The sequence below is a fragment of the Aspergillus sclerotioniger genome (genome assembly GCF_003184525.1).
Source record: "Aspergillus sclerotioniger CBS 115572 chromosome Unknown BO94scaffold_8, whole genome shotgun sequence".
NCBI classification, from domain to species: Eukaryota; Fungi; Ascomycota; class Eurotiomycetes; order Eurotiales; family Aspergillaceae; genus Aspergillus; species Aspergillus sclerotioniger.
In genome coordinates, this window is record NW_020290998.1 from 224,486 (window position 1) to 250,843 (window position 26,358).

Consider the following 26,358-nt stretch of genomic DNA (forward strand, 5'->3'; position numbering starts at 1 on the left):
GTTGGGGCGGAATTGGCTGACGCTAATGATAAGGGGTCCGGTGACAGGCCCGGCCTGACTGCCCCTCCTGGCTTGGGCCCGGAAGTGTTGGTCTTCCGGCCATTTCTTCAGCAGAATCCCGGGTATCGCCGCTGATAAACATGGGCCCAGGGAAGAACGACAGTCTTGTCAGTCCACTCAGGATCATAAATTTAAGACATACCACGCAGCGCATTAACCGCTATTCCTTAGTGTCCGACGCAACGAACCTCGGCAACAAGCCCTATCTCATGGCGTCGAATTCGCGCAAAGAAGCCAATATGATGTTGACGATCCATGCAGATTCAATCTGAACGAAGGACAGTAAAATGTGGGAAAAGAGGAAGATACGTCGTACATGTGGTTCATTCGTAGATACATGCAGGCAAAATCTCGATGGACTCGCATGACGCAGCAAGTAAAGATTGCAGATGCATTGCGCACAGGGGTAGTATGAAATCAACTGACAATTCTCTCACTATTCCAACGTGCCGACGAGTATATCACGCATCCAAGCGATGTGTAAGAAGTTGAAACCTGCGTAGGAGATCCTGCTGCTCGTCTTCTGACAGGTGTAATTGTCTGGTCAATTCATACCCTTCCTTAAGCCGTGCATTGACAATAGCCTTCCTAGTTTTCGATCTGACAGCCGTCTCGATCGTTTTCGCTATACCGTGAAAAGGATAAGCCACAAGACCAATCCCGGCTGTAGAAAAATCGTCAGTTTGGTTACTCTATTGGAATGGAAGTGACATACCCGACGGAACCTTAGTCGCCAGCCCAATGGTTCCTTTGGCAAAGCCTTTAACGGCTCCTAGCGCCCCATCCTCCCTGGCACCCTTAACCGGCTCGGTGAAGAAGCCTTTGAAGCCACCCGTCATACCATCGACAAAATTCCTGCCGCCCATAGTAGCACCACTCTTCCAATCCCGGACTGTACCATAGTCTTTGGGTTCCTCCCCATAGAGTCGAGGAACTTGCCGGAAGCCCTCCGCAGCAGCATGGGGTATGTCCACCACTACACCTTTGAAATAAGCTCCCGTAAACTTGCCAAACCCCTTCAGAGAAGCCCCAACCATACTCCCCGCCGTTGATAAGGAGCTTTTGCTAGGATCGCTGTTGGCCTGAGTCACTGTGGTGCCCGGACCTGATGGTTGTCTCTCTGCCTCTGGACGCTTGCTTGAGTTTGATGACGATGCTAGACTCAAAGGCGACAGGTCGCGCTCAGTACGGGCTCTTGGAGACTTTCCAGAACGACCGCGTGTATATTCTTTGTACGGGTCATATAGCATCGCTGCAGTTGATTTGATCATCTCAGACCCTGTACTTGTAGAGGCAGATATAATGCCGGTCACGGGGTCCCAACGTCGGTTTTCTATATAAATAGGATTGATGTCATGGCTGGATTGAAATTTCAGTTAACACAGATACTAGCAGAGTCCAGGATAATCAAACTCAAAGGGATACACACCACCGAACGTGTCCCGCATCGATCTTGCCATTGTCTATCAATATTTGAGCAGCTGCCTTGGAAAGGTTGATGGGTTGTTTGGACCGGGTGTAGCTCCATACGGCAGGTTGACTAGGGATTAGAGAGCAACGCATCTTTTTTAGGGGCAAATGACGATGGAATGACTGAACTGCTGCAGCAACTCCTGCTTCATATTGCATTTTCAGGGCAAGATCCCGGGCGGAATGTGCCACTGCAGGTGTCAAGCAGAACATAATGGCATCGGCCAGAACCTGTGCATTTAGTGATGCATAAGGAATGGGCCTGCTGCCAGCTCCAGCCCTCGCCACCATGTGACCCCAAAATGGCTGGCTGCGGCTTGTCAGCACGAACAGAACCAAGAAATTTCTTAAAGAGAACATACTCCCCAAAAAAGGGTACAACAATAGTCGGCCGACCATTGACAAGACCACATGCTGTTGTCCCAGCACCTCCATGGTGTACCACGGCAGCCACGTGTTGGAAAAGCCACTCATGTGGACAGTCATCGATGTAATAGATATTGGGACTCGGTGCACCACCTAGTTTGCTCCAACCCCGTGAGATAATCGCACGAACCCCAGTCCGTGCAACTGCTCCGAGGATGATATCGGTCATCTTCTGAGGGCATTCAATGACAATACTACCAAATCCTATGTACACGGGTGGCGGTCCAGAATCTAAGAACTTCTGTAATTCAGGTGGAGGCTTGTAGGTGGGAGGCTCGCGGAAAAAGAACCCGCAAACATCTAAAGCACAGATCAGTCATATTACACAATAGCTCGATGTTACCCATGGAATAATAACCAATATTTGCTGGCCAGTCCTGCGGCTTCGGGACCAGAGCTGGAGACCAGCAGTAAGTAAACGGAACCTTTAACGTTTCAGCCAGCCTAGGTCCTTCTGTTGCTGAGACCGGCTCTAAGTCGATGGATGCCCGCCACTGGTTGATCACATCTCCTAGTCTGTACGAAAGGACTCAGCCCCAGGTCTAACATTCATGGAAAGCAGACGTACCCCTGCCATGTAAGCCACTCCACAACACCATATGAGACCCAGTTTGCTGTCCTCGGGTTCATGTCTGAGGAGCTCAGGTTGGCGAGCGGGTGAGGGAAAGCCTTGGTACTAGTCCAAGGCATTGTAAACATGAGGTGAACCGGGATACTGAGCGCCTGCGCACAATGTATATGGGCAAAGCTGGGCGGATTTGCAATTATAGCATCTGCAACGATTGGAGCCTTTGTGACTGGATCATCTTCAAGGCACGACTTCCAACAGCCTTCAAGCATTTCAGCAACCATCGCCCTCTTTTTCTGTATCTCCCCGGCGCGCAATCCTTCCATCTTGGGTATGAGGCCCGGATTCTTGACCATAAAAGCCATCAACTCAGCTGGATCGCCACCTATAGGATAGAACTCAAGTCCCGACTGAGTGACGAAGTCAGCAAACACATCGTGTGTGGCTATCCGGACCCGGTGCCCATAATTTTGTAGCGCATTCCCCAATGCGATAAACGGTTGCACATCTCCTCGGCTGCCCACGATTTGTATCACGATATTTAGCTGTATCTCACATCCGACCGCCTGATCCTGCACTGACTGCCTCCAGAGGTAATCTGGGGGTGGATTTTGAAGGTCCTCTTGCTGTAGCTCGATAACTTTGGCTAGTGTTCTAGCAAATTTGGAGTCAAGATCGACATTTACGCGGCCATCGGCTTTGGTAATATCAGTCATGCTGGAAACCCTCGTGCTTCCCAGTCAGGGAGCTGACCGACTCACCTTGCACATCTGCTGACTCTACCACTAGCCTGTCATCAACATATGGTGAATAAAGCGGAGGCGCTTGCTCATCCACGGAAGCAGCGTGGCCATGACCGTGCTGAGAGGGAAGTTCCATGGTCTGATGTCGAGAGTAGCAAGTAAAAATATGCGATGCTGAAGGGTCACCCGTAGAAGATTCTTGACATTGTAATATATAGCGGGGGAATGAGGCAATAAGCTTTGGGCAACTTTGAATATGGAAGCCTGCTGTAGTTCGTATTCGCGATCGATGCTAGAATTGGACTAGCGCCTGAGCGGAGATATTCATAGAAAACCTCAGCCAGATGGCCACTGTACGCTGCGTCGCTAAGGTTTTCGCATAGTAGCCTTACCTAACATGTTTATGGGGCCAATGTCCCAACTGGTGGGATCGACATCTAAAAAGAAGTCTGAATTTTAATAAGAATAGCAAAACATTCGATGCCGAGTTGGGAAAACTGGGTACGGAGTAGAAGACAGCAAGCAGCACACTACCTACACCCCACACTCCCTACACCCCACACTCCCTACACCCCACACTCTAGCTGCACAAGGGTTAGCGGTCCGAACCTAAGCTAATACATTACTGAAAAGTTCTTTGTGTCGACAAGACCTTATTCTATTATGAGTTACAAGCAGCTGCCTAGGTAGCCGATGTGTATTTCGCGCAAGAGCCAAGAATAAAGATCAACTGAGAAACACAAGCCAAGCCAAGCCAAGCAAATTGCCGCGCTCCCCGCTGATCACCACTCTTAAAAAGATAAAGGGGCCTCCAACTGTTCTCAGTTTGCTACCAGACCGCGAAACCGCGCGGACATGATACTTCCCTTGACAATCTCTCATTATCCTGATAGTTAGCTCACTAGCAGAGCCACTACTAAGGCCCAACGTCAACCCATCTGAATGCTTCAACATATCGTCTCCTTCAGTACAGCTATTCTTGTCTTTCTAAACAGCTTTTCTTGCTCTTCTGTCGATTATCTCTATTCAGCGTAAGTTGCTGTCAACTCTACTAATCCCTATATATGTGTTTATAGCGCACAGGAAGTCGTAGAACATCATCGAGGAGCGACCACTACCGCCAGACACTGCGTATGTGAGATCAAACCAACATAAAGTCCCTCTGTCGGTCATCATTTATTGACCCTAGCTGCCTCGCCACTACGATTTAGAAAATATAATAACAAGTATTCTATCGCCAGAACCTCATTTTCATATCCTCTTACCCCATAAATATATTTCAAAGTGCAGTTCCTAATAAAATATTTGACTTCAGATACAGAAAGAGAATGCCTCACTTACAAACAAGATCCTTCAAGACTCAGACCCAGGTCCCCTTCGGACGTTTCCCTCAAACATTCATAAAAGCTGACTCATTAGCACACACACTTCTATAACAATATGAACCCAGAAGAACGTATCAAACAGACACGCTCGTATAATCCCAAGTGCAAATATTGGCAGTACAGACTTATTGTGGAGGCTTTGGAGAAGGCAGAGCGCCTGATCGACGATAAAATCGAACATGCCCAGTCCAACACATCACTGATACCTTCACTAAGGATTGATGACTATGCTCGTGATATAACTATATGATCCGCTTAAGTATGCAGACTTGGCGGATTTAGAGGCACGCATGGCTGCAGAACTAGATGCGTCTGGCTATGTATCGTCCAACGTCATCACACCAACGGAAAAATCACTGGAGTTCTTCAGGGAACAGCAGAGATTCATGGATAATCAGGATTACCAAAGAGAAGACCACAGAGATGCCCGTCGCATTCTCAATATTGCGAACCCAAGGGTGCCACGTATGAGGTCGATGAATCGATCTGCTGTCCTCAAGTTTTGGCAGCCAGTCGCTATCGCCCGAATCCTTGAGATCCACCAATCCCCTTACTTACGCGGGGCCATTCTGGGTGATTCCGTCGGGCTGGGCAAAACTTGCGAGACCATCGCTGTCATACTTAAGATCTGGGAAGATTATAATCAATCTGTGATCGATTCCAAACAACAAGGCCGACCCATTCCAGCAGGCCGACCATTCCTGGTTATTGTTCCTCCGGCTTTGATCTCACAATGGTACTCGGAGATCAACCGAGTAACTGATAAGTTCACAGCATTCATCTATTATGGGGAAGAGCGACCGGTGCAGGGAATGCGCACGGTTGGTTCCCGACTACGAAAAACTGACACCATTTTCGATGGCTCACCGATCAACGCCCGAACTGTGGTCATTACCTCGTATCAGACATTTGCATATCGCCACGGCCTGACTGCCGTGAAGGCATGGTATAGCGAAACCAAGGAGTTCTGCCCAAAAGTGCTTCTACGCTGTCCGGTTGAGTTTCTCTTTTCTCTCGATAGTTGCTTTACCGATGTAATCCTCGACGAGGCCCATATACTTCGAAACCCAGAGACCTCGCAGTCAATAGCGGTACACTGGTTAGAAGCCAACTTTCACTTGCTTATTACTGCCACTCCGATCTACAACTCTCGGAAGGATTTTGAGGGATATGTACCTCTACTGTTCCAGCCGTCGAGCTTATGGGATAAATTGGACAGGGCTCAACTGCAGCATTTTCGAGACCAGATATTCTATCTGCCTCTCGGACATCCTGCACGCCGTCTTTGCTGCACAGTACAAGCAGTCGAAGACTATGTCTTGGCTGATCGGATGCCGCCTAGCGTGGTAGGGAACCGGCTGCAATTGATCTTTAGCCAGTTGATGATCTGACGTACCTTATCATCACGTATGCCGTTTGATTCACCAAATACCATTGGAGATGATATCCCGCCAACCCAGCGAAAGATCTGCCGCGTGGAATACACCAAGAACGAGAGAGCAATGTTTCAAGCGGTTTCACCTGGTCTATATCAGGGATTAATCATGAAAAGCAAAAATGATTCCCAAAAATATATCTGGAACATGAACAAGTTCCGCCGGCTGGGTTTACTGATGTCCTGGTTAGGTTTTCACTATATTGGTAGTAACTATTATTATGCTCGTAACATCCCATCGGCTTGTGAAGAGCTATATGACGGTACTTTGGGTGCAAAGCTTGCAGATGCCATCGCTCTTCGGACTTTGGATGAGAGACCACTAAAGCCTGCAGCAGAACCGGGTGAATCTGAAAGTAATATGCAGAATCAGGCGGGAGTTTCCCGTACTCGCATTCTCGAATCTCTTCTGCGGGGATCGCCAAAGATGAGGGCCATGCTTCCCCTCATTAGAGACCAGGTCATTTTACATGATGAGAAGGCTATCGTTTGGACACAAGTTCCCGCCGAGCAGATCTATGTCGCAGCTGTCTTGAGGGAAGCTAATATGGATGCCGAGGTGCTCCATGCCGGATTGAGTCGCGACGAAAAAGCAGCTCTTCTCCACAGATTCACTGAAGTATCTGACAAGTGCATGGTTTCTAGTATGCAACTATAGAATGAATACGGCAGGGTTGAATTTGCAGTCACTATGCCGCAACGTCCACCTTTTCTCCGTTGGCCTTAATAAATCACTCGTCAATCAAGCAATAGGACGAGTGAGTCGCATTGGTCAGCAACGTCCTGTTTTCGTCTACGATTACAGTGTCAAAGGAGGCTTTGATAATGATCTTTCCCGCACAAGCGATCGAAAGGCTATTCCCAGGATTATAGCTGAGCTCAGTCGCGAGTTTGATATCGGAATAGGATGTGACGGGGCATTCTCAGTCAGTGGGTGGGTTATCCGAGACAGGGTTCTCCACAAGTTGGCGCCGGGAGAGAAGGCCCGGAACGATGATATTGAGGATGGTAAAAAAATCAAGAAGAAATTGATTGACTGTTTGGAGGACACAGCCAGATAGAGGAGCGGGCTCTCAGATATTTGCACATTGGACGGATGGATATGGCTGGCCTATCTGGATAAGATGAAAAAGAAAATGTTTCGCAGGCTCAGATGTGCCACCACAGAAATATTTCGCCAGATAGAAATGCCATCAGAACCATATCAATACAATTGTTCAGTTCAACTATTCTTGGCACGTAGTTACCGCGGGAGAATGTCGGGGTGGCACGTGCAACTTCCTCGTTCTTTCCCGATTGGGCTAGTGCCGAGTGTCGGCCTTCGGCTGGAGACGCGGCTGTTGCTGATGACGGTCCGGGATAGACTGACTGTCGACTACCCAACGCCCTCGGTTGCATGGGGACTCTCTGTCCATTTCATTTGGGGACAATGACCCCAGAATTGCCCTCAATTCCCCTTGATATACTGATGACTTTCCAGTGAGCTCGTCTCTTCCATCTGCGCTCCCGCCCCCCTCCGCTTCCTCTCGCGCGATAGACAGACCCCATTTCCCCACGCATGTTTACTGGTGATATTCGATTAGCAGTTCGCACCAGTTCGCCAGGCGGTGCGACCTCCTCTTGGTAGCCGGGCATGTCTATGCTTCAACCGGCCACCTCAGCCGCGACAGCCTCGATATCCGCTGCCCAGTCCCTTAATACGACCCCATCAATCGCTGCTCATTCCTCCTTGTCCTCCTCATCTCGCGAACTACTGTCTCTTCCATTTCGCGGACTTCACCAGGCAGAAGCCTTTACATTCTCGACCTTGCCGAGACAAGTTGCCAAGCTAGTTGGGCTGCAGGATATGGCGACACGATTCTGGGGTACATCTTCTGGTACGGGGCTGGAGACTGATGCAGTGGTACTGGCAACGCAGACAGCAGCCGAAGCTGCAAGAGATGGCGTGGTGGATGCTGCTTCCCAGGCCGAATCAAGTTTTCATTTCTCGGACATCTTGCAGGCCGTCATGAAATTCAGTGGCTTCTTTTCCTACTTGACGAGTCGGTGGTCATTGGCCTGCTTTACTGTGGTACATTTCCATCTATCTCGATGACTTATACTCTGACATGGTCATGCTAACTTATTAAGGCGCTTGTTTTGAACAGGATTACGATCTACGCTTCTACCCGTCGACAGCTTAACCTGAATTGGACCAGGCGATTGGCTCTACGCATTGTTCCTATATTCCTGTTCCTTTCACAGATCTATATCCTTCTTCGTGCTATCCGATGTCAAACGTCTCCCGATTACTCTATCATCCGCTACGGTACACCAGGGAAGCGCTTATTGTTTGATTACTCTGGGGGCGGAGGCTTCCTGTATTCTCTGGGCTCCACGTTTTTGCCGTGGGAAACAGACGAGCAGTCATGTAGTGCAGTTCATATGGGCCTTCCTACTAATGCCTCGGATATCTCATACGGTTCTTTCCGGCTGCTATGGCCGGTATTCATACGGCTGTGCATCAGTCACTTTGTGGAGACTCTGTCTTGCGCTCTACAGGGAAGGGCGGTTGTCACAGAAGCCGGCATGTCGATTTTCGAACACTCGCTTGCATTTGCCGAAGCGGAGTCTACAATCAGCCAATCCCTCGGTCTTGGTATCTTTGGACTTTCCAAGCAAGGCAATGGAAACGATATCCCTGGAGAGAGTGGACAATCTGCTCTTCATCTACTAAGCAGAGGACAAGCCGTAGAACGAATGAACGTGACCCCCGAATTGCTGCTTATTGCACTGATATCGTGTTGCAACAGTCTGACTTCCAACGCACTCGATGTCATTGGCAAACAAAGCCGCTACCGCTTGGTAAACACCGCTTTTTGGGGCCTCTGCTTCATGTCAGCTATGGCATGGGGCTTGTTTAGCGGCTCCTCGATTGGAAGCGACAGTGTCGTTCTTAAGTTCCCGACAGTCTGCATTGTAGGGTTTGTCCCACATCTCTTGATACTATCAGGCATCGTCGCTTGTGCCGTTATCTATGGACTTGCCCTGGTTGTTACGGCGTTCTCTCTCCCAACGCAGAGTCCTGGGCCCTTAACGCTCCGCGAAAGGTTCTCCCTCGCCCATGAGAATATGCAGGGTGCCAACCAAATCCAGAGCATTCGCCTCAATTGGCATGATGATTTTTACACCACATTACTCAGAATCGGATACACTGCTTTGACGGCCGCCAGCGAGGCGGTCTTTCTTAATGAAGGTAGACGGGTTGTCGCACGCAGAATGACATGGTTGGAACGTGATAGACTGGTGGAAATAGAGTCTCTCAGGCGCAAGCAATCATCGCGGCAACATCGCAGCGATTTCTCCGAAGATATGCTCTCTGAAAGTGGTGACTTGATGAACTTTGATATTCCTGAATCCTCAATGGAATGGGAGAGCGGGTACTCTCGCGAGAGGAAAATCGAAAAACCCAAGAATGGTTCGACATCGGTTCGTCCCCAGACTGACCCAGGTGGTGTGGGTGCGTTCAGGGGTGTGGTTCGATGCTACCATGGGTTTGCGTTCTTCCGTGGCATCTTTTACCTCGTGCTGAAGTGGATTGCTTATGGTCTCGACAGGGTCCTATACCGGATCGGTATCAACGCTCGCCCACAGTGGTTGAAGACTGCCATAGGATCTCACCGAAAGGAATCCCAGAGGAAAAGAAAAGGCGGCGGCTTGGAATCATTGGACTTTTGGATTTTGTCGGATGATGGGGTCTTGCAACTCCCGGAGAACCATGAGTTTGACGTAGAAAAAGAAATGAGAAAGAGAGAGAAGATCCAGGCTGCAGCTTGGGAGGAATCTGATGAACGTCGGCTGGACGACAAGCTCTACGGTTGGTGGAAAGCGGGAGGCTCATGGGGCAATCAAGACCAGAGCTCTGATTATGCACCGTCTGCTTACGACTGGGAAGACACTACCAGTGTCATATCCATGTCGACGACGAGCGACTCCGAATGGGAGGGATACGAATCAGACGGTCGTCGGACTCCCACTCAAAAAGATCCTTTTCCCGGTCGTTTCTCCCGAGAGGGCACTCCGGTACAAGAATCACTAGTAGATGTTGGCTCTTTGACACGTCTCTTGGATCCGCGTGACCAGGAAAGCAGACATGAAGCGCGCATTTTAGCTGCACACCTCGCTGCTGGCCGTGATGGTCGAATATTGACTCGTCGTCAGTTCCAGAAGCAAGTCGAACGCGAGCGAGCACAAATCCTGCTCACCTCGCGGTTAGCACAGCCTAACAAGAAGCACTCCCATGAAGACAAGCGCCGACCTACAGCAGAAGATGAATCAGAGATCCTTGAGAAGCTCATCCTCTCACGGAGATCCGAGATGCTATCCCCTTCGACGGCGGACGCACAAACATGGGAATCCGGCGCTTCTGGCCTCGGACCCAGTGGCCCGCCTTGTGTTATCTGCCAGACCAACCCACGGTCCATCATCACATGGCCATGTCGATGTCTCTGTATCTGCGAAGACTGCCGTGTTAGTCTAGCCATGAATAATTTCGGAAGCTGTGTGACATGTCGTCAGGAAGTCGGAGGTTACGTCCGGTTATGGGTCCCATAGATCTGTCTCGATTTGTCCCTGTGACTCTCTCCGTTTGTGTTATTTTCAAATTCTCTTATCATTGGATTGTTGGGGTCTTTAATTAGCATGCATAATTAGCGTGATCTGAATGCACAGGATTAGATATTGATTATTTGTGCTTTTGTTCTAGGGTATGTGCCTATGCAGCATGCAGGTTTGAAATGTCTATACGTGAACCCATTGACTGATGCTACCATTCGTTTTGCTGGATATGATTCCCAACTAGTGCCATGCATCTCCAGTACGGTACCTGGCGAAGAAAGTTCGCTCAACCCTATGCCCAAGTACAACGCCGCACCTAAACCGATCCACCGCATCTTGATCTCCTTCCTACACAGGCGTAGTAGATATCAGTAGAGGCTCCCTCCAAACCCACTCCTAAGATGTATATGAAATGCAATCATATTCGAAACACACAGTTCAAAATACGCGAAATCTTTATTCCGGACACATTAACTGCCTCCTCCAATTCCCCTAACAGTGCAAGACATAAAGAATAGTAAAAAACGCTACAGCCACACTGGCCAGGCTACAACTACGCTTTTTACAGAATCGGGTTTAAGGTCTTATTTACGGCTCTACTTACGCCTCTAATTAAAACTCTATTTGAGATCTTACTTGGAATTTACCTTCTTAAAGAATGACCATCAGACATGACATCTGCGTTCATCTTATCTCTGAGATTTCCTATGAAGAGTGAGTATATTGTAGATAAACAAGAGTGGTTGAGTGTCAAAAGCCCATGCAAGCAAGCAAGGACTATAAATAGCATTTAGAATGTACGCCGGCGACTCGTTACTGGTCTATGAGAAAACGACGCTATGTTTATTCTGGCTTTCTGAAACAGGGCACGGGGTAGAGGTATCCTGATAACTGAGAAGATGGTTGATTTTTGTAGGGGTTTGTTTTATGTAAAGGATGCGCTTGGTGTATGTTGTTGTATTTTGTAGCTAAGTTGGTGGTGAGTGGGTAGGCTTGCGGGAAAGGTCTCACGAATACTACTTTAGGGGTGTATCTAATAGCTTTAACCACAGAGAAATCGAGCACATTGAGGTAGAATTGTGATTAAAGTAAAATAACTCAGTCTCAGGTTTCGTTTTCACTCATGGTGTCAACATTCTATCACGGAGTGTTGCTAAGCATGTGTGAAAGTTCTCTGACAGTGATGGAATGCCTCCCGATTCACGGTCTGATTCACGTCCACTATGCTGCATAACACTATAGTGTTCTTGATGCCATACTTCTCTTAATACCGCCTTTTCCGTAACTGTTTTGTATCAGTTCCTTCATCATAACCATCCGTCACACCACAGTCTCTCATCTTGTTCCCAGTTTCTCTGAGCAAGTCTCTCGATACAGAACCTCAACTCAACTCTTCTCTCAGTATGTCATGCGATCCGTCACAAGAATCCCACTGACCATCCAGCATCTCACAACTGAACTGAAACGAAACCATGAACGCCGACGAATCCTCCCCACCATCCACCGCTCCGTCGACCAGCCACGAGAGCACCTCTCCCCAGCTCCGCCCATCCAGTAGAGCAAGCACCGCATCAGAAACCTCCATGGAATTCAACCTATACCTCCTCCGAACCGGCGACGAAGAAGACGACATCCAGATATGGGCTGTGCCAGTCCCACCATATGCCCACGCAGAACCGCACACCCAGGAAGGGCAGCCATGGATGGAAAATGCCGTTGCAGAAATGCCGCAATCTGACACTTTCCCCGTGGAAGCCGATGACGCTCTTGTTTCTGGTAAGTCGAGGAAGTATTTTCATATTTCCTGTTTCGTACGCTGGTTAGCTTTTGCTAAAAAAGAGGTGAAGCAATGCGCAGTACCAATCTTGGAGATGTGCCCACAGATACCAATGCCGCGGATGAGAATCCCCGTGTCGTCGTTGCTCATGACGCCGGGTACGATGGGGACGATTCAAGTGGCATAGAGGAAGAAAATGTAAATGAGGGCGAGGATAACTTGTTCTGGATTGATGTTTACTGGGACATGAGGAATGGACCGTTGGAGGAGGCGACCGGCCATAGAGAATCATGAGGTTAAAGAAAATCGGGAGCTCTCAGCCAGCTACCATCACAGCTTCTGTCCGGACATGGTAGCTGGCTGATAGTGATGGCTTCACGATGATGAACCTCTGATGTCTGGTGTTTTGGTCTTTGGTCACGTCTCTGGGAAGTGGTGGGTGTTAAGAGGAAAAGAATCTGTTTGGGGGAGTTGTGGGCTTTTATAGCTGGGTTTCTCGGCGCCGGTCTTGCTTGTGTGTTCACATTTTCGTTCACTGAACCTCGGCGCGGGTCTGGGTTATGATCATGATTGGTGTGATACAGAGTGGGACTTTGGGTGTATTTCCTCGGCACTACGATGTCGTTAGGTGAAGGTTTGAAACTACCAGTGATTGATTTATGAGTGCAGTTAGTTCAATGCACGTAATTTCGCCCCTGCATGCTCACCTGGACTGGACTGTGACACCTTCCTGAAGGAGCTTTCCTGGAAAAATGGTATTAGTCGTATATTGTAAAGAGGGCTGCAGCGGATGATCATGCCTTGTGCGTCAGGCCTGGTTGGGCCGGTTTCCTATAACCCCCCCCCCCCCCCCCCTTCCCCCTTCTCTTCCGTCGACTTCTCCCGCTTCAGAGCTTAAGGGGCGATGATCTGCACTGAAAGATGCAGAGAGCGTCATCGGTATATGAAAATATGTCAGTGGATATGACAGAGATTAATAGATCAGAGAGGTTGCTCAATTTGAGATCAGCGAATATTAGGGGAAACTAAGAACATGGAAAAAGCAGATAGTATCCGTATATCCGTCCATATTCTTGTTAGAAACCAGAAATGACAGCAATAAACATCCAGTACGGAACGAAGGAATTCACAGAACGCAAGTTGCCCAGGAGGATGCCTGCTATACACTCCCATTCTCAGTCTGGCCAAGTATCTCGTAGTCACATACAAGCCAGCTTGGGCTTTCGCTGTCCCTTCCCTTATAGAATGTACGCTGCTGCTGCGGCAGCAATGACCACTCCAGCCATACCCGCCTTGACATTAGATGCGGAGCCAGTTGAAAGAGGTGTGGATGGGGATGCCGACGACACGGAGCTCTGTGAAGGGCGCCCACTTGTAGACGAAGGCAAATGAGGAGTAGATGCCGTTGCAGATGCAGAGGGCAACAGCCTCGAAGGTGAGGCTGCAAGCGAGGAAGAGACTGTTGGAAGAGTTACCGCTCCGGAGCTAGAAGACACAACGCTAGTATCAACGGTAGAGGTCTTGGGCATGGACAAAGTTGTAGTTTCTGCAGCGCCACCCACTGGGGGGACGGATATGGGATGACCTGCCAAAGAGCACTGGCGGACAACCTCACTCGATACAGCTAATGGACTGTTAGCTTTGCTAGATTATGCAGGATAAATTTATGGGTGGCACCTACCAGACTGGTCGGCAAGGCTGCACGCCTTTTGCACGCACGGGGTTACGGTTCCGACCAGCTCAGGCTTCTGGCAATGGCAAGCAAAGTCCATCAGTTGTGAGCATCCATCGCGCTGGAAGGCGCTGACGAAACAGTTCAGCTGGGCGATAGAAGTAGTGTCAGCTTTGATCACCCTGCCACCAAGGTTTTGGCACTTACAGAGCATGCAGGGATATTAGGTAGCTGTGCGTTGGCCAAGGTGGTAACGAGTAGTATGACAATTGTACGATACAACTGCATAGTGGCAATGTTTGAGTATTTGTATATAAATATAAAAGAGATAAGTTTGTGGCCTTCGCACTGAAACGAACGTATTTATTCCCAAGAACCTAATCAGTGGTGGTTGCTCGACAAGTACACCAGGCTCAGGTCCAGAAGCAGCGGCACTACCTCTTATAAGCTGCAGGAGGCCACTGTTTCACCAGGCCCTGGAACCTGCATCACATGCATGTGAGCACTCGGGTTGAGGCAGTCGATCTTTGTCCGTTTGTTGGAAATGCATGGACACCCTTGGTAGAGATGTACGATGCAAGTAGGAACGATGTAACCGTCTGAGGCACAGACGGGTAGCAGTTACCCATATGCAAGATTATTTAAGATTCTTGTCCTACCCACCCGTTGATCTCTGCCCTTCTTGTCCAGTGTACTGGGCTGTTCTTGACTAGGCTGCACCAAGGCGGACAATAATGTCGGGTGAGCAAATAGCCATGTAGGACAAGTAAAAGTCCGCTGCATCCTCAGTGACACACGGATTCCAGGCCAAAGCGTGCAACAGCCCATGTCGTACTTCATGGAGAACCCCAAAAGCGTACTAGCTTTTATACCCAATGATCCTCGTCCCCAAAGTAGGATTGATCCACCCGGGGCAATGCCTTGTATATTAAAGACTCACGAGGCTTACCTGTACCGTGGGTCTCCTTATACAGACCGTAAAGTTGGAGCCTAGAGTGGTCATCTACTGCTAGGTACGCCAAATGGAATATTAAGATCCTACAGCGCTTTGAATGATTCAGTCCTTTGCGAGCCGTGAGCTTGATCAGTCCTTCATCTACTTGCCTTGATTAGACGTAAGTGTAGTGCTCCTCATAACTTAGCTGTATATGGCCATTTAGATGGCTTCGTGACTGTGTAGGTCTGCAAGCCAGTGATTGTCCTCTGAGATAATTCCTAGCCGTGATGATTAAACCTCATCGGGTTAAGTCGATAGATTTTCCACAACCAAGCCTTGGATGGCTAACTCCGGACTTCACTCGACGGTATGTATAAGGAAGCCTGCGGTACGATTAAGGGTTGCTAAAGTCTCAAGGCATCAGCCACAAACCACAAATGCGATGGCAACATCACACCGTCACCTTGTATGACCATGTCAGATTAAGCACCGACCAGGTGTTGCCCCTGCTGACGCAGCCGCGACATAGACATGGAGACTGGGTACAGTTCTCTTCGACAATGTCTGCGGGACATACGTTGACCTTTGCAACCATGCCACAGACTTTCGAAATTCCAAGATCCGCACCTTCCTAAACATGGTCTATGGACACAGCTCAGAAGAATCGAATAGTAGGACAAAGAAAGTAGGACCAGTCGCCTGAGAGCACTGAATGGAAAGCATCGTCTTACCAATCTGGCCACAAGAGCGCAAGCGGTACGTCTTCGGAGACTGGCCACCCTCGGGCCCTTTGTGCGGGAAGTTGTGGTACTCTTCGTGACGTATGGTGTGACAAGCCAGTGCCGTCGTGGAGACAATGTGTGTGATTAGGTTTGATTTCATCATTTACGGTGACAGCACATCCGGGTGGCAAGCCGGGAAGCCATCCAGATATAGCCCACCTATTCAGTTCTCTTGAGGGGCTTGCATCACCTTTGAGGTACCTTGATATCTGTTGCTACCGCATGTTTGTGCGTGATATGACGGTTGAGTCTTGTTTCACGATATTAGAGCCGAGAAAGTCTGGGCTTAGGCATGAAGGAGCATCGTAACAAATCCAGTGTAGGTCATTTATACGATAGTAATCCAAAGGGTATGTGCAGAGTTCTCCCAAAACGCCTGTCCAGTAAGTCAACCATACTCCCACCTTCAATAACCTTCGTTCCATGAACCAAACATATATGTGTAGCGTTCCTCTGGTGTCATGGTTAAGACATCAGTTCATCGATATATGCTCTCTGTTTGACATCGTCATCTTGCTTCAGCAGTACTGCGAGTACCTCAATCGGGGGCTTGAGGCCAAGCATATGTGCACGTCTCCACCGCTTTAGTCGAGCAATTCCGATGCAAGGCTACACAGACATTGTGTCAGTCTAGGACAATGAAGATGAGAATTGACAAGGACACGCATACCCCATATTGACTAGAGAGGTCAAAATGCCGCAAAATCCTTTCTCGTAGCGTGAGGTCCGCTTGGTGAACTGGTAGGGATGATCAGCGCCCTCGGTCGCAGGGGTTGCGTAGCCTTGAAATGTGTGATTCTCACCTCGAGGGCCTTTTCTCCTTGCTTCCTCCCTCTTCCAATACTGCCGCAACTGCAGTTCAGTAACCTTCCCCGCTTTTTCATCCTCTGATGACAGCGGTTGTTGGATTTCCGCCCGGGCCTGGCTTCTCACGGCAAGCTCTGCCACATGTGGCTGCGGAGACTCCGTGGGTGTAACAGGAACTTGTTCTGGCTCGGATATGTCTTCGACCGAAGATTCCTTTGATAGAGAGGCATCGAGTGTCTCGAGGTCTTTGGCTTTTTGGGACCGTATCGATGGCACCACCGATGGCTTGGTGACTCTGGACTTGGAGCCGAACGACAGAGTCGCCTGGTTAGAAGCGGTAGCGGCAGTGTTGCCTCCGCGACGACGAGTGGGAGGCATTTTGTAAGTCGATCCCAAGGTGTCAGATACCTAGAGTAATATATAATGATATAGAGCAGTCTGATCAGCAGCGTCTGACTTGAAGGAAAACCCGTGTCTAGGACTGGGTCTGGTCTGATTTGAAGTGTGGGGGAACGATGTCATCATAGTTGTTGCACATGGCAACCGCCGCTACCGGATTTACTTCGCCCAACTCAAATTCGGGTAAGTGGTCCACTGCGAGGGAGTATAGACTCTTCAGTTCTCAAGGTTCTTTCTAGCTCGGATTGCTCTCCTGCCTTAGTGATAGCTGTACCTGAATATGTATATCACTCAGCTTCCTTGGTGTGGTTCACTCGCCGAACTTGTACATTGATCCAGGTAGCCAGCTCCCAAGGTCCTGGATAGGTATTAAACCCATGGGTGCATGGCCTAGACCCCGGTCAATCCCCGGGCTTGCTGTACAATGACTTCAGTTAGAGAGAAATTGCGGGGTAATGGTACCTGAATTGACAAGATAGAATGACCAGTCAGCTAGCCAACATGCCCTGGCCCCTCTTGTATGCGAAACATACCATTTCCATTACGGTCAGTTGGAGGAGATCGAACAACACATTCAGAATAGCACTCTCGATGCCACGAGGGCCAGAAAGTCATGCAGGATCATTGTACGCATGTATTCATGTCTTTTAGCCCACCCGCAATTACATGCAAATATTGGCATGACTTGTGAGATTCGTAATTCTAGTCAATAGTTGCTGAATCGCCCATGCTCTTCACCGTGGAGAAGAGGTCATATGCATATGACCTGCAGCTTCTGAGCGATATAATAGACCGCTTGTTTCAGGAGCTACGATGCTTGATCGGGCACATACTAGGTCTACCCCGTACATGCTAGCAGATGAAACCGATGGCCAAGACCGGTGGTGGAGCGGGCGCATCTTTGGGGGGGGGCGGGCAGGGGCTCATGTCGGGATCCGTGAGGTGACCGTGTTTGAGGATGATCTAGGCGGCAAGGCTTTGACTTTCTGTTGCCGAGGATTTGCTTCGTGGTTCCACGCTAGATAACCATCGGAGGTCCCGAATCTTTTGTAGTATGGGAATTGACGTTCGGAGTACTCCGTTGGGAGGAGTCGAATCCGTCGTGAGTTTTCCGCGAGTACGGAATGCCGTGGCTCGTATTATTATTGAGCCGGGCGCAGATCGCTGACGAGTGACGAGTGACGACAGAGCAAGGGCCGGGCTGGCCCTTCCAGGTCGTCGGAGGCTCGTTGTGCACAATAGGTAGGTCCGTCCGTGGCTGCCGCTGGAACCTGCTTAGCCGCCGCAGATGTTCCCCATCACCTTCTCCCCTCCCCACATCGGCGCTTGTAAACAACCCTCGCTTGCTTTGCGTACGTCGTACCTGCTTCACCTTACTTCATCATAAATCAGCACCCCGCCTCCTACCCTCTCTACAAATTCGAGAATCCAGCCGAACGCCGCTCCGCTCACTGAAACCGCAATCGCCTAGCCTCACCCAGATCTGGTCCGAACTAACCTTCCATAGCAACGAGAGGGGGGTACGACGACTGCGCCCTCACAAGACCTTGGGCGCAGGGCTATTGAGCGGGAACGGTCACCGGAATCAGCTTCTATGAGACTCTCACCGATAACTAGGTCATCGAGGTCGCATACTCTCCGCAACACCCCCGGAGCGCATCCCTCTCAACCGCCGCATGCCCATGGTGGTGCGGTAGCAGTGCTCTCAGCATGGCCGCCTTCGTGCGAGTGTCGGGCCCGCCGAATGGCAATTTTTTGATCGGCTACCCCGGTATATCAGCGACAATGGTGAGTGCTAGCGATACCCTGCCCTTTTCTCCGACCTAAACAACGAGTACTGATCGACAGAAGCCACGTATCGAGGGCAAGGTCGAGATCAGGCCCAGCGTCGGCATTACAGCCCCCGTCAATGTGTCCCTTGTCACCATATCCCTCCATCGCCGCGAGACAATACATCCCTCCGCCGATTCTGTGACCAAGAAACACCTTGCGCCTCCTAGGAAAGAGATTACCGATATTGTGGGCAAGGAGATGCTCCTCTTCCGCTGCCCGGCCGGCCGAGAATATGAGGAAGTGATATCGATGGACTTGCCATTTGTCCTTTTCATTCCATTTGGGCGCGGTGGGCCGGATGCCTCGAGGAGAGTTCCTCCATCCAGCCTGCAGCTTCCCAGTCGCACTGCGGAAACGTTCTACGAGATAGTGGTCATGGTTCAGCAAGGACACTCGGACCAGAGGAAATACACATTCCCAGTACCCATATCACGATACGACACTCTATCCACATTCGGAATGTACAATCGCCCCGAGTCAGCAGAAAGGGTATCGGACCACCTAGTCACCTTGGGAATATCGTTGCCACGGTGGTCTTACGGCCCTCTTGATCCTGTGAGCGTTTATGTCAAACTATCACCCAACCTCGACTGGATTGGAAAAGCCCGAAAAGTCACGATAAGCAAAATAACAATCGGGATTGACGAGGAGATTATCTACAACCACGAGGGCGATGAGCCACAGCGAAAAGTGAGAACCTTGACGAAGAGGACGGAATCCATTGGGGTCAAACTACCTCCCACGGGCTTTTTGACTCATCTGGGCCTGGTCTTTCCGGCCAAAGATCTGCGAGACTCGAAAGGCATTCTCCCCAGAAGTGACGCGGCTTTTCCGACCTACGCAGTGAGCGGGTTCACGACTACTGCGAGCCTTTATAAGATCGAATATTATTTAACAGTAAAGGTACGTTCCCCAAGTCCACAGATGGAATTAGGTCTTTCTCTAAATCCATAGTACAGGCCCACTTGACTTCTGCAAGGGATATTGTCATTCGACAACCGATAGTTGTCTGTCCACTGGATCATGCGGGGTGCAAAGAGGAGATGGAAGCTATCGAACAGGCTGCTCGGGAAGCAGTTCATGTAAATCCGGATAACCCCATGCTACCCCTTCCTTCTATCGTGCGACCCAGCGACCCCAACTCTCTTCGTCACCTGGGTGTGGCTATTGTCGGTAACCAAAAGAAGCCTCTGATAGACTGAGCCGCGATTGTCCTCCTGGATCTACATACTCACCGTCATCAGACCAAGTGGCGCCAGGCTCGCTCGGCCACGGGGTACTTACCCTATCTTCCAGCGCCAGCCTAGGGTCAACATCAGATGCAAACGGTTATGGCCTGACTACGTTGTTTAATCCTTTCTCATTCGGCATGCTTGCTGCGGACGCAACAAGCGTCATTACGTCTTACGAATGCATGGACCACGGAGTTTTCTTGTTGCATGGTTTTCCTGGTAGCCATTTCTTTCCATCTTTTCTTGGCCGGAGCAAAACTGGGTGTTTGGGTTGTCTTTGCTTCACATCTAGGAAGGGGCTGGGGGAGAGGTTCCATTTTGGTTCTGTGCTCGTGCTTTCCCATGCATCTTCTAGCTGTGTATGCTCAATATAATATGTAAGATTTACCTGTTGAGGCTTGATTTTGGATGCGAAAGATGGGGGAACTATTGCAACTAGATTTGGTTTCAACAATACTATGGGACACAAGACAGACATATGTTCTAGTCATCACTCTTCATGATATTCTTTGTGTATTGCACTAGACCGACCATCTGGGATATATACACTCAGTAATGGTAGATGGTCCCTGTCAGACAGTGCAATGCTAACAGTCAGACTCGGGTTTTCCAGGTAACTAAGTAGCGCAGTTAACAACCTGCAGCCGCCAGTGCATCCGACGGGGTATTTTGAGCATACAAGGGTTCTCTTCAAATGTCCAGGGTAATCACACAACACCGGATCTTGTCTAAACACAAGGCCTCCAAGAAACATATCGGTAGTGCCAGGTGCTCAAGCCTCGTTAGTTTGCCGAGTGGAATCCACAAGCAGGTCAACACCGTTCCCCTATCTCCAAGAACTCCAGCGCAACACTCAGGGTAACTGGGTCGAGGTCGCGGCGATTGCGTTCTTTGTCTTCCTCAATATCTCGCAGACACTGCTTTAAGATCTGCAAAATGCACTGGTACTGTGGAGACGCTGGACCGAAGGTATTCAGTGCATTGGTGAGATTTACCGAGATCTACCGTGGGAGAAAACATGTAGTGGTTAGGGGTGGGGTTCTCATACTCAGACAACAAGGGTGACCAACCTGGATGAGAATCTCATTGTAGTCGAGAGTTGTCTCTGCCATTTTCAATATCTGAGCACCCCAATAGGAAGATATTATTGTGTATCAGAGTAAAATGCCGCACTGTACGAAGTAGTTCGTGCCCCTTTTTGACCCCCGCAATGATATGATCTGATAAGCCCAGAATGGTTTGGGCCACAATTCAGGCTTCTATTTTGCAACGCACAATTAACTCACTATCTATGTTTTCGAACAATCGAACAGAAGCTAGTCGTAAATTTGTTTGGTCTGATCTTGTAAAAGTGGAACCAGTTTAGATCATACGTTTATACTCATCCGTTCAAGGCAGCTTTGCACCATTAAGACGACTCGATCACTGATATGATCACCAGGGGAATGACGACACGGGCCTACAGGTTTGGACCGTCGCAGCGATGATCCAGCGCTTGTTTCATGTTTGGTTGGAAATGCATGTTTGGTGGCAGACCGCATGCTAAGATTACACTAAACCCCGTCGGTTCAGATTTTCTTATCGGAGTGGATATCGATCCGCCCGCGCAGCTTAACTTTCTTTCCACTCACGCACCCCTCGCGCGCCTTGCATCCCCGACCAGATACCCATCCAGCTCGTTCGATCGGGTCATTGACAGCTGGGATCAAAATGGCCGACACAGATGAGGCCGCCATTCATATGCCCTCGCAGGACTCGGGCGCATACATCGACACCGACCTCTCGGATGAAACCCAGGACTTTCGCATGTTGAATAGCATTTCCTTGTCGGTGCTGCCACGCGTTTTCCCTCTATAATGCTTACTATTGGGGTTGAATAAGCCATACTGATATAAGAAACACAGTCTTACAGATGGATCACAACAAACTCTCCCGAAACGAGGTGAAAAGGACTTCGAACCGAACCCGACGCTTTTCCAAGCCGACATCCTCTCCGCCTCTCGGCAGGCAATGCACAATGCCCTCTCATACCCCCGTCTACACCACCCTAAGACCCAAGTGATAGGCGTCTTCGCCCCCAATGGACCTACGCCTCCAAAATCCGCCCAGAAACTCGATACCATTACGGAGGATTCCGAGCCCTCGAAGCCCGCAGGCACGGGAATGGGCGTCCACGCAGACTCGTGTGTCTATGTCTCGAATCCGAAGGGGCAATATTTCAAGTCAATAGGACAGGCCGATCGGTGGAACCGCATTTGGCTGCTCCCGGAAGAGGCTCTGTATCTACTTGAAAGAGGGACCTTGGACATCAGGTGGCCGTGCTCGGAGGTCGGTTGTGCTGACGGCGATGGCACGGAAGACTCGGGGATCCCGATGAGCTTGCAGGCTGCTTATGCGGCTTTCATGGGGCGGAGCGGTCTGACCAGTGAGAGATTCTCGGTCTATACGGGATTGAGGCGGTTGGGTTATACGATCGTTCGTGCCCCCGGGTGGTACGATGAGGAAGAGGGCACAGATAGCAGCGAATCAGAACAGACGACACCGGAGAGGCCGCAGGCTCTCGGTCTAGCTGGGATATTTGGGCAACTTTTGCAATGGCTATACAAGCCCAGCCCCACGACAGCGTTGGGGCCTGTTGCTGGTCTTGGAATTCATCGCAGTTATGGTACGTTTTCTGGTCTGCTTCTCTCGTCGTCATGCTGATCATCTTCAAGACAACATATATCGGAGCATATCCATAATCCCTTGGTATGACCCGACTGCCTCTCCGACCCCGCCTCCTCGTACAACACCCCCCTACCGCGTTGTTTTCCACATCTATAAACCATCCACACCTTTCAAGAAGTCCGCCCCTCCGACCCCAGACTTCAGGCTGGCTGTTGTGAATGCTCGCACTCACACCACCTTCCCGACATCGTATCAGCTCGGTGCATTGCTCGAGAGCACGCCGCTCGACCCCCCCATCGGCGAGAAGATGAGTCGCCAACTATACATGCGACTCCGGCACGGATATAGGAACGTGATCCTAGCAGTGGTGGACGAGGGTGTTGTGAGCTATCTTCGGATTGCGGACTCGGCATTCGGCAAGGAGAAGATCTACAAAGAGAAGAACACGAGAGGAAACAAAGGACCATGGCGTCCACGACCGAAAGGGCGATGATGACGATAAGCTTCGATTGTACAATATGTGTCAGCTATGAGACCTGAGAAGGTCAAGAGCATGTCCCGCCTAGAATAGGGCCCTGCAATCCACCAAGGAAAGGATGAGGGCTGAATAAAAGAGATGGCGATAGATCTGCCATCATCTTTAGGACATCCGCCCATAGGTGAGAACGGATGTAGATGCTCAGATGGCCAAGCCAGTGGACATGTGTGTTGGCTGAACGAAAGCAAATGTGTGGGGCAAAAGGGCCAAGAAAGGACATGGCACAGCGTCTTCTGTCTATTCATTCCAAGATCTATACCCAGACCTCAACGCCATCCTACCGTACGTGAGGTGAAATTGAAACCACCGAACTCCATGTTATAATACATGACCATCGTTTCGCGTTAGTCGTAAATCCAAGGTTCAATGAACCTGCAACCATCAGCATTGCCCTTCCCAACACAAAGAAGGCTAACCACGTACATATCCCCGCAGAATCATGTATCCAAATAATCAGCCGCCATCAACAATTCCAGACACAACTCGGGCGGAATATCCATATCAGGGACATAAGTCTGATTCTTGTTCTTCTGGTTGTAGCAGAAATACTCGCACACCTTCTCTAGGACAACGCCACTGATATTCTCGAGCACACAGCGACCGGTCACGGATTCGGAGAATCGACCTATGAAGGACAAAGCTGTGAGTCACACCGTCCAATCTTGCACTGACCAGCGCGTGGATAGACACTTACTTGAAGGTTCCAGCATGCGGCGTATCGTGCCTGAGACACAGGCTGTGCTTCGAGGAATGACGAACTCGAATCCATCGCCAGAGACCAGTGTCACGTACTCCGATTGCGATAGTCTTGAGGCAGACATGATGGGATGCGCGGGTGGCGACAGAGGGGGAAGTGACAAAAAGAGGAAAGAAGACAGACGCGGCGGCGATAATGCCTGTTGGCTGCCTGGCTTTGGCTCCGGTGGTCCGTGCTTAAGCTCCGATGCCGATGCTCCCCAGTCTGTGTCGTCCTTCCACTCTACAATATCTCATAAGCAACTAAAAACAGTCAATTCCCCTGTGTGTATGACCACACTTGTGAGTGACCAGTATCTAATCTGCCATGTATTTCTAGGCTATACATATTCTAATTGAGATATAGTACCATTTCTGTGCGAGACTATATATCGCAAAAGTTCGTTGCTCCTTTACAGAGGACTATATAGCGTTTTGCTTGTCACACAGCAATAAGATAACCCGCGCAGACATCATACCATGCATGAAAGACATATACTACGCCTCCGGGGCGTAAAATTTAAGCCTCATGCTCACTCTCCTTTTGGCCATCATCGCCACCTCTGTCTCTCGCTCTCAACCAAATTCTCTCACCAACGAGCATACTCATCCACCACCGATGAGAGCACGCCATCTCAATTCACGCCTTCAGAGCGTCTGATTGGCCGAACATGCATGATCACAGGCGGCACATCCGGCATCGGCTTCGCCATTGCGGACCGTTTTGTCCAAGAAGGTGCATCGCGGGTGATCCTTGTCGGACGATCCTACGAGCGTCTCTATAACGCTGCAACTCGACTAAATATTTCCCCATCCATCAGGCGCACACAAAGCACAGGGACACAAGAAACCGCATCCATAGAATTCCAACGGCACCACCTCATCGAAACCTCCGAGAAGATCAACCTACTCGTCGGCGACATCTCCGAAGCGGGATCCTGGGCGCGTGAGCTCGAAAGGGTAATGGTATGTACAATCCAGTCCTGATCCCCTATCTCCCATTCATCTCATCCATCTTGCTGAACAACACCACCAGCAAACCACCAACCTCGACATCCTCGTCAACGCAGCTGGTCTCTCCATCTCCTCCATCCTCCCCAAATCTGAACCCCCCGATATCTCACGCATCCTACGCACGAATCTCGAAGGCTCACTACTCACCTCCCGAGCGTTCATCCGCGCCTCGATACGCAACCGCATGAAGAAGAACCGAGACACCAGCTCATCAAACCCACCAGCGCCTTCAAAATGCATCATCAACATCTCCTCCCTACTAGCACACAAATCCGGAACAGGGGCCGTTCCGTACGCTGCCTCCAAGGCCGGGATTCTCGGGTTAACACGGTCAGTCGCTGTCGAGGCTGCAGCTTCACTCAGAGACGTGTCCATTAGATCCAATGTGATTGTACCGGGGTACATTGAGACGCCCATGATTTCTGGTTCGTTCCATCACCCCCTTTAACACTATGATATTCACTGCAGAAAGCGGATTATCGGGGTTACTGATCTCTGTCATGCATGGATAGATTTTTCAGAAGGCGAGACAACCCGCTTGAAGGACTTGATCCCTCTGCGACGATTTGGTCGACCGGATGAAGTGGCTGATGCGGCTGTGTTTCTGGCTCAGAATGAGTATGCGAATAATTGCGTGCTTAATCTGGATGGCGGATTGAGTGCTGTCTGATCTGGGTTTGTCGAACGGGATACGTGAAATATATGGATAGACTTTGATGAGAATTTGGAAGTGCAGAGTTATAGAACGGGTCTATTAACTGCATTTTGTGTGTACGATCCGAGGAATGGGGGCGCAAGTTAAAGACACAACTTATATTCGCTTTAACTGTATTACTGTTAATCTCTATATCTAGGACAACAATGATGACCTGGTCAAAGCTGTAGACAATATATTTGCTACTACTACTACTACTACTACTACTACTACTACTACTAGTATTATCATTGTTCGTTATATTATTAGTCCTAGTATACTTTTTGAGAACTACATCATTCTGAATTCCATTATGGCTGTAATTATTTTATATCCTTTTATCGTTGAAATTGATATCATTCTATATTATCTGTTCAGGTGAAGAGTCATGATGGGTGTGTAGGCTTAGTTGTGCTACCTGAGGATCCTAAAGCATGGTGTCAGCAGAGAACCAGTATACTAGTTAACTAGTCATCGCTAGTGTTGAGCATATGTGAGGATGTAAAAGACGACGTACAGCAAGTATAGATTTGCTTGCTGCAGCATATATTTCCTTCCGGGATTGAGATATCCTAGAATTGAGAGTCT

The 26,358-nt window shown here is 49.6% G+C and overlaps 11 protein-coding genes across 11 annotated transcripts; 6 read left to right on the forward strand and 5 right to left on the reverse strand.

Annotated features, from left to right (window-relative positions):
* Positions 1–48: 48 nt before the first annotated feature.
* Positions 49–3,469, reverse strand: BO94DRAFT_573567 (putative sterol glucosyltransferase). Its single transcript, XM_025614975.1, has 7 exons — positions 3,286–3,469; positions 2,525–3,221; positions 2,300–2,472; positions 1,893–2,256; positions 1,490–1,840; positions 776–1,419; positions 49–724 (listed from the first exon to the last, which is right to left on the reverse strand). The coding sequence occupies exons 1-7, from the start codon at positions 3,401–3,403 to the stop codon at positions 522–524; spliced, it is 2,550 nt and encodes an 849-aa protein (XP_025469462.1). The 5' UTR covers positions 3,404–3,469; the 3' UTR covers positions 49–521.
* A 1,009-nt stretch (positions 3,470–4,478) lies between these two features.
* BO94DRAFT_533191 (uncharacterized protein) lies at positions 4,479–6,273 on the forward strand. Its single transcript, XM_025611286.1, has one exon. It carries the CDS (start codon positions 4,943–4,945, stop codon positions 6,041–6,043), a length of 1,101 nt encoding a protein of 366 aa, XP_025469463.1. The 5' UTR covers positions 4,479–4,942; the 3' UTR covers positions 6,044–6,273.
* A 1,179-nt stretch (positions 6,274–7,452) lies between these two features.
* On the forward strand, positions 7,453–10,875 carry BO94DRAFT_488277 (putative ubiquitin-protein ligase (Asi3)). Its single transcript, XM_025609062.1, has 2 exons — positions 7,453–8,158; positions 8,218–10,875. Exons 1-2 carry the CDS (start codon positions 7,721–7,723, stop codon positions 10,678–10,680), a joined length of 2,901 nt encoding a protein of 966 aa, XP_025469464.1. The 5' UTR covers positions 7,453–7,720; the 3' UTR covers positions 10,681–10,875.
* Positions 10,876–11,773: 898 nt separating this feature from the next.
* Positions 11,774–12,979, forward strand: BO94DRAFT_533193 (uncharacterized protein). The gene is made up of 2 exons (XM_025611287.1): positions 11,774–12,487; positions 12,544–12,979. The coding sequence occupies exons 1-2, from the start codon at positions 12,156–12,158 to the stop codon at positions 12,752–12,754; spliced, it is 543 nt and encodes a 180-aa protein (XP_025469465.1). The 5' UTR covers positions 11,774–12,155; the 3' UTR covers positions 12,755–12,979.
* A 719-nt stretch (positions 12,980–13,698) lies between these two features.
* On the reverse strand, positions 13,699–14,514 carry BO94DRAFT_488279 (CFEM domain-containing protein; the record flags this gene model as incomplete). Its single annotated transcript, XM_025609063.1, has 3 exons — positions 14,340–14,514; positions 14,142–14,280; positions 13,699–14,084 (listed from the first exon to the last, which is right to left on the reverse strand). Exons 1-3 carry the CDS (start codon positions 14,418–14,420, stop codon positions 13,699–13,701), a joined length of 606 nt encoding a protein of 201 aa, XP_025469466.1. The 5' UTR covers positions 14,421–14,514.
* A 1,621-nt stretch (positions 14,515–16,135) lies between these two features.
* BO94DRAFT_378474 (putative DNA polymerase delta subunit 4) lies at positions 16,136–17,258 on the reverse strand. The gene is made up of 3 exons (XM_025607240.1): positions 16,655–17,258; positions 16,522–16,589; positions 16,136–16,460 (listed from the first exon to the last, which is right to left on the reverse strand). The coding sequence occupies exons 1-3, from the start codon at positions 17,034–17,036 to the stop codon at positions 16,317–16,319; spliced, it is 594 nt and encodes a 197-aa protein (XP_025469467.1). The 5' UTR covers positions 17,037–17,258; the 3' UTR covers positions 16,136–16,316.
* A 1,509-nt stretch (positions 17,259–18,767) lies between these two features.
* BO94DRAFT_461396 (arrestin C-terminal domain-containing protein) lies at positions 18,768–20,092 on the forward strand (the record flags this gene model as incomplete). The annotated part of the gene is made up of 3 exons (XM_025607924.1): positions 18,768–18,845; positions 18,909–19,793; positions 19,850–20,092. 3 exons carry the CDS (start codon positions 18,768–18,770, stop codon positions 20,090–20,092), a joined length of 1,206 nt encoding a protein of 401 aa, XP_025469468.1.
* Positions 20,093–20,648: 556 nt separating this feature from the next.
* BO94DRAFT_533199 (uncharacterized protein) lies at positions 20,649–21,573 on the reverse strand. The gene is made up of 2 exons (XM_025611288.1): positions 21,193–21,573; positions 20,649–21,123 (listed from the first exon to the last, which is right to left on the reverse strand). The coding sequence occupies exons 1-2, from the start codon at positions 21,232–21,234 to the stop codon at positions 20,935–20,937; spliced, it is 231 nt and encodes a 76-aa protein (XP_025469469.1). The 5' UTR covers positions 21,235–21,573; the 3' UTR covers positions 20,649–20,934.
* A 192-nt stretch (positions 21,574–21,765) lies between these two features.
* BO94DRAFT_622566 (tRNA splicing endonuclease subunit) lies at positions 21,766–23,642 on the forward strand. Its single transcript, XM_025617088.1, has 3 exons — positions 21,766–21,948; positions 22,027–22,787; positions 22,837–23,642. Exons 1-3 carry the CDS (start codon positions 21,833–21,835, stop codon positions 23,280–23,282), a joined length of 1,323 nt encoding a protein of 440 aa, XP_025469470.1. The 5' UTR covers positions 21,766–21,832; the 3' UTR covers positions 23,283–23,642.
* Positions 23,643–23,764: 122 nt separating this feature from the next.
* BO94DRAFT_461231 (elongin C) lies at positions 23,765–24,148 on the reverse strand (the record flags this gene model as incomplete). The annotated part of the gene is made up of 2 exons (XM_025607916.1): positions 23,765–23,952; positions 24,022–24,148. 2 exons carry the CDS (start codon positions 24,146–24,148, stop codon positions 23,765–23,767), a joined length of 315 nt encoding a protein of 104 aa, XP_025469471.1.
* Positions 24,149–24,339: 191 nt separating this feature from the next.
* On the forward strand, positions 24,340–25,884 carry BO94DRAFT_533202 (SDR family NAD(P)-dependent oxidoreductase). Its single transcript, XM_025611289.1, has 4 exons — positions 24,340–24,365; positions 24,430–25,028; positions 25,099–25,501; positions 25,589–25,884. The coding sequence occupies exons 2-4, from the start codon at positions 24,738–24,740 to the stop codon at positions 25,744–25,746; spliced, it is 852 nt and encodes a 283-aa protein (XP_025469472.1). The 5' UTR covers positions 24,340–24,365; positions 24,430–24,737; the 3' UTR covers positions 25,747–25,884.
* The last annotated feature ends 474 nt before the right edge of the window (positions 25,885–26,358 follow it).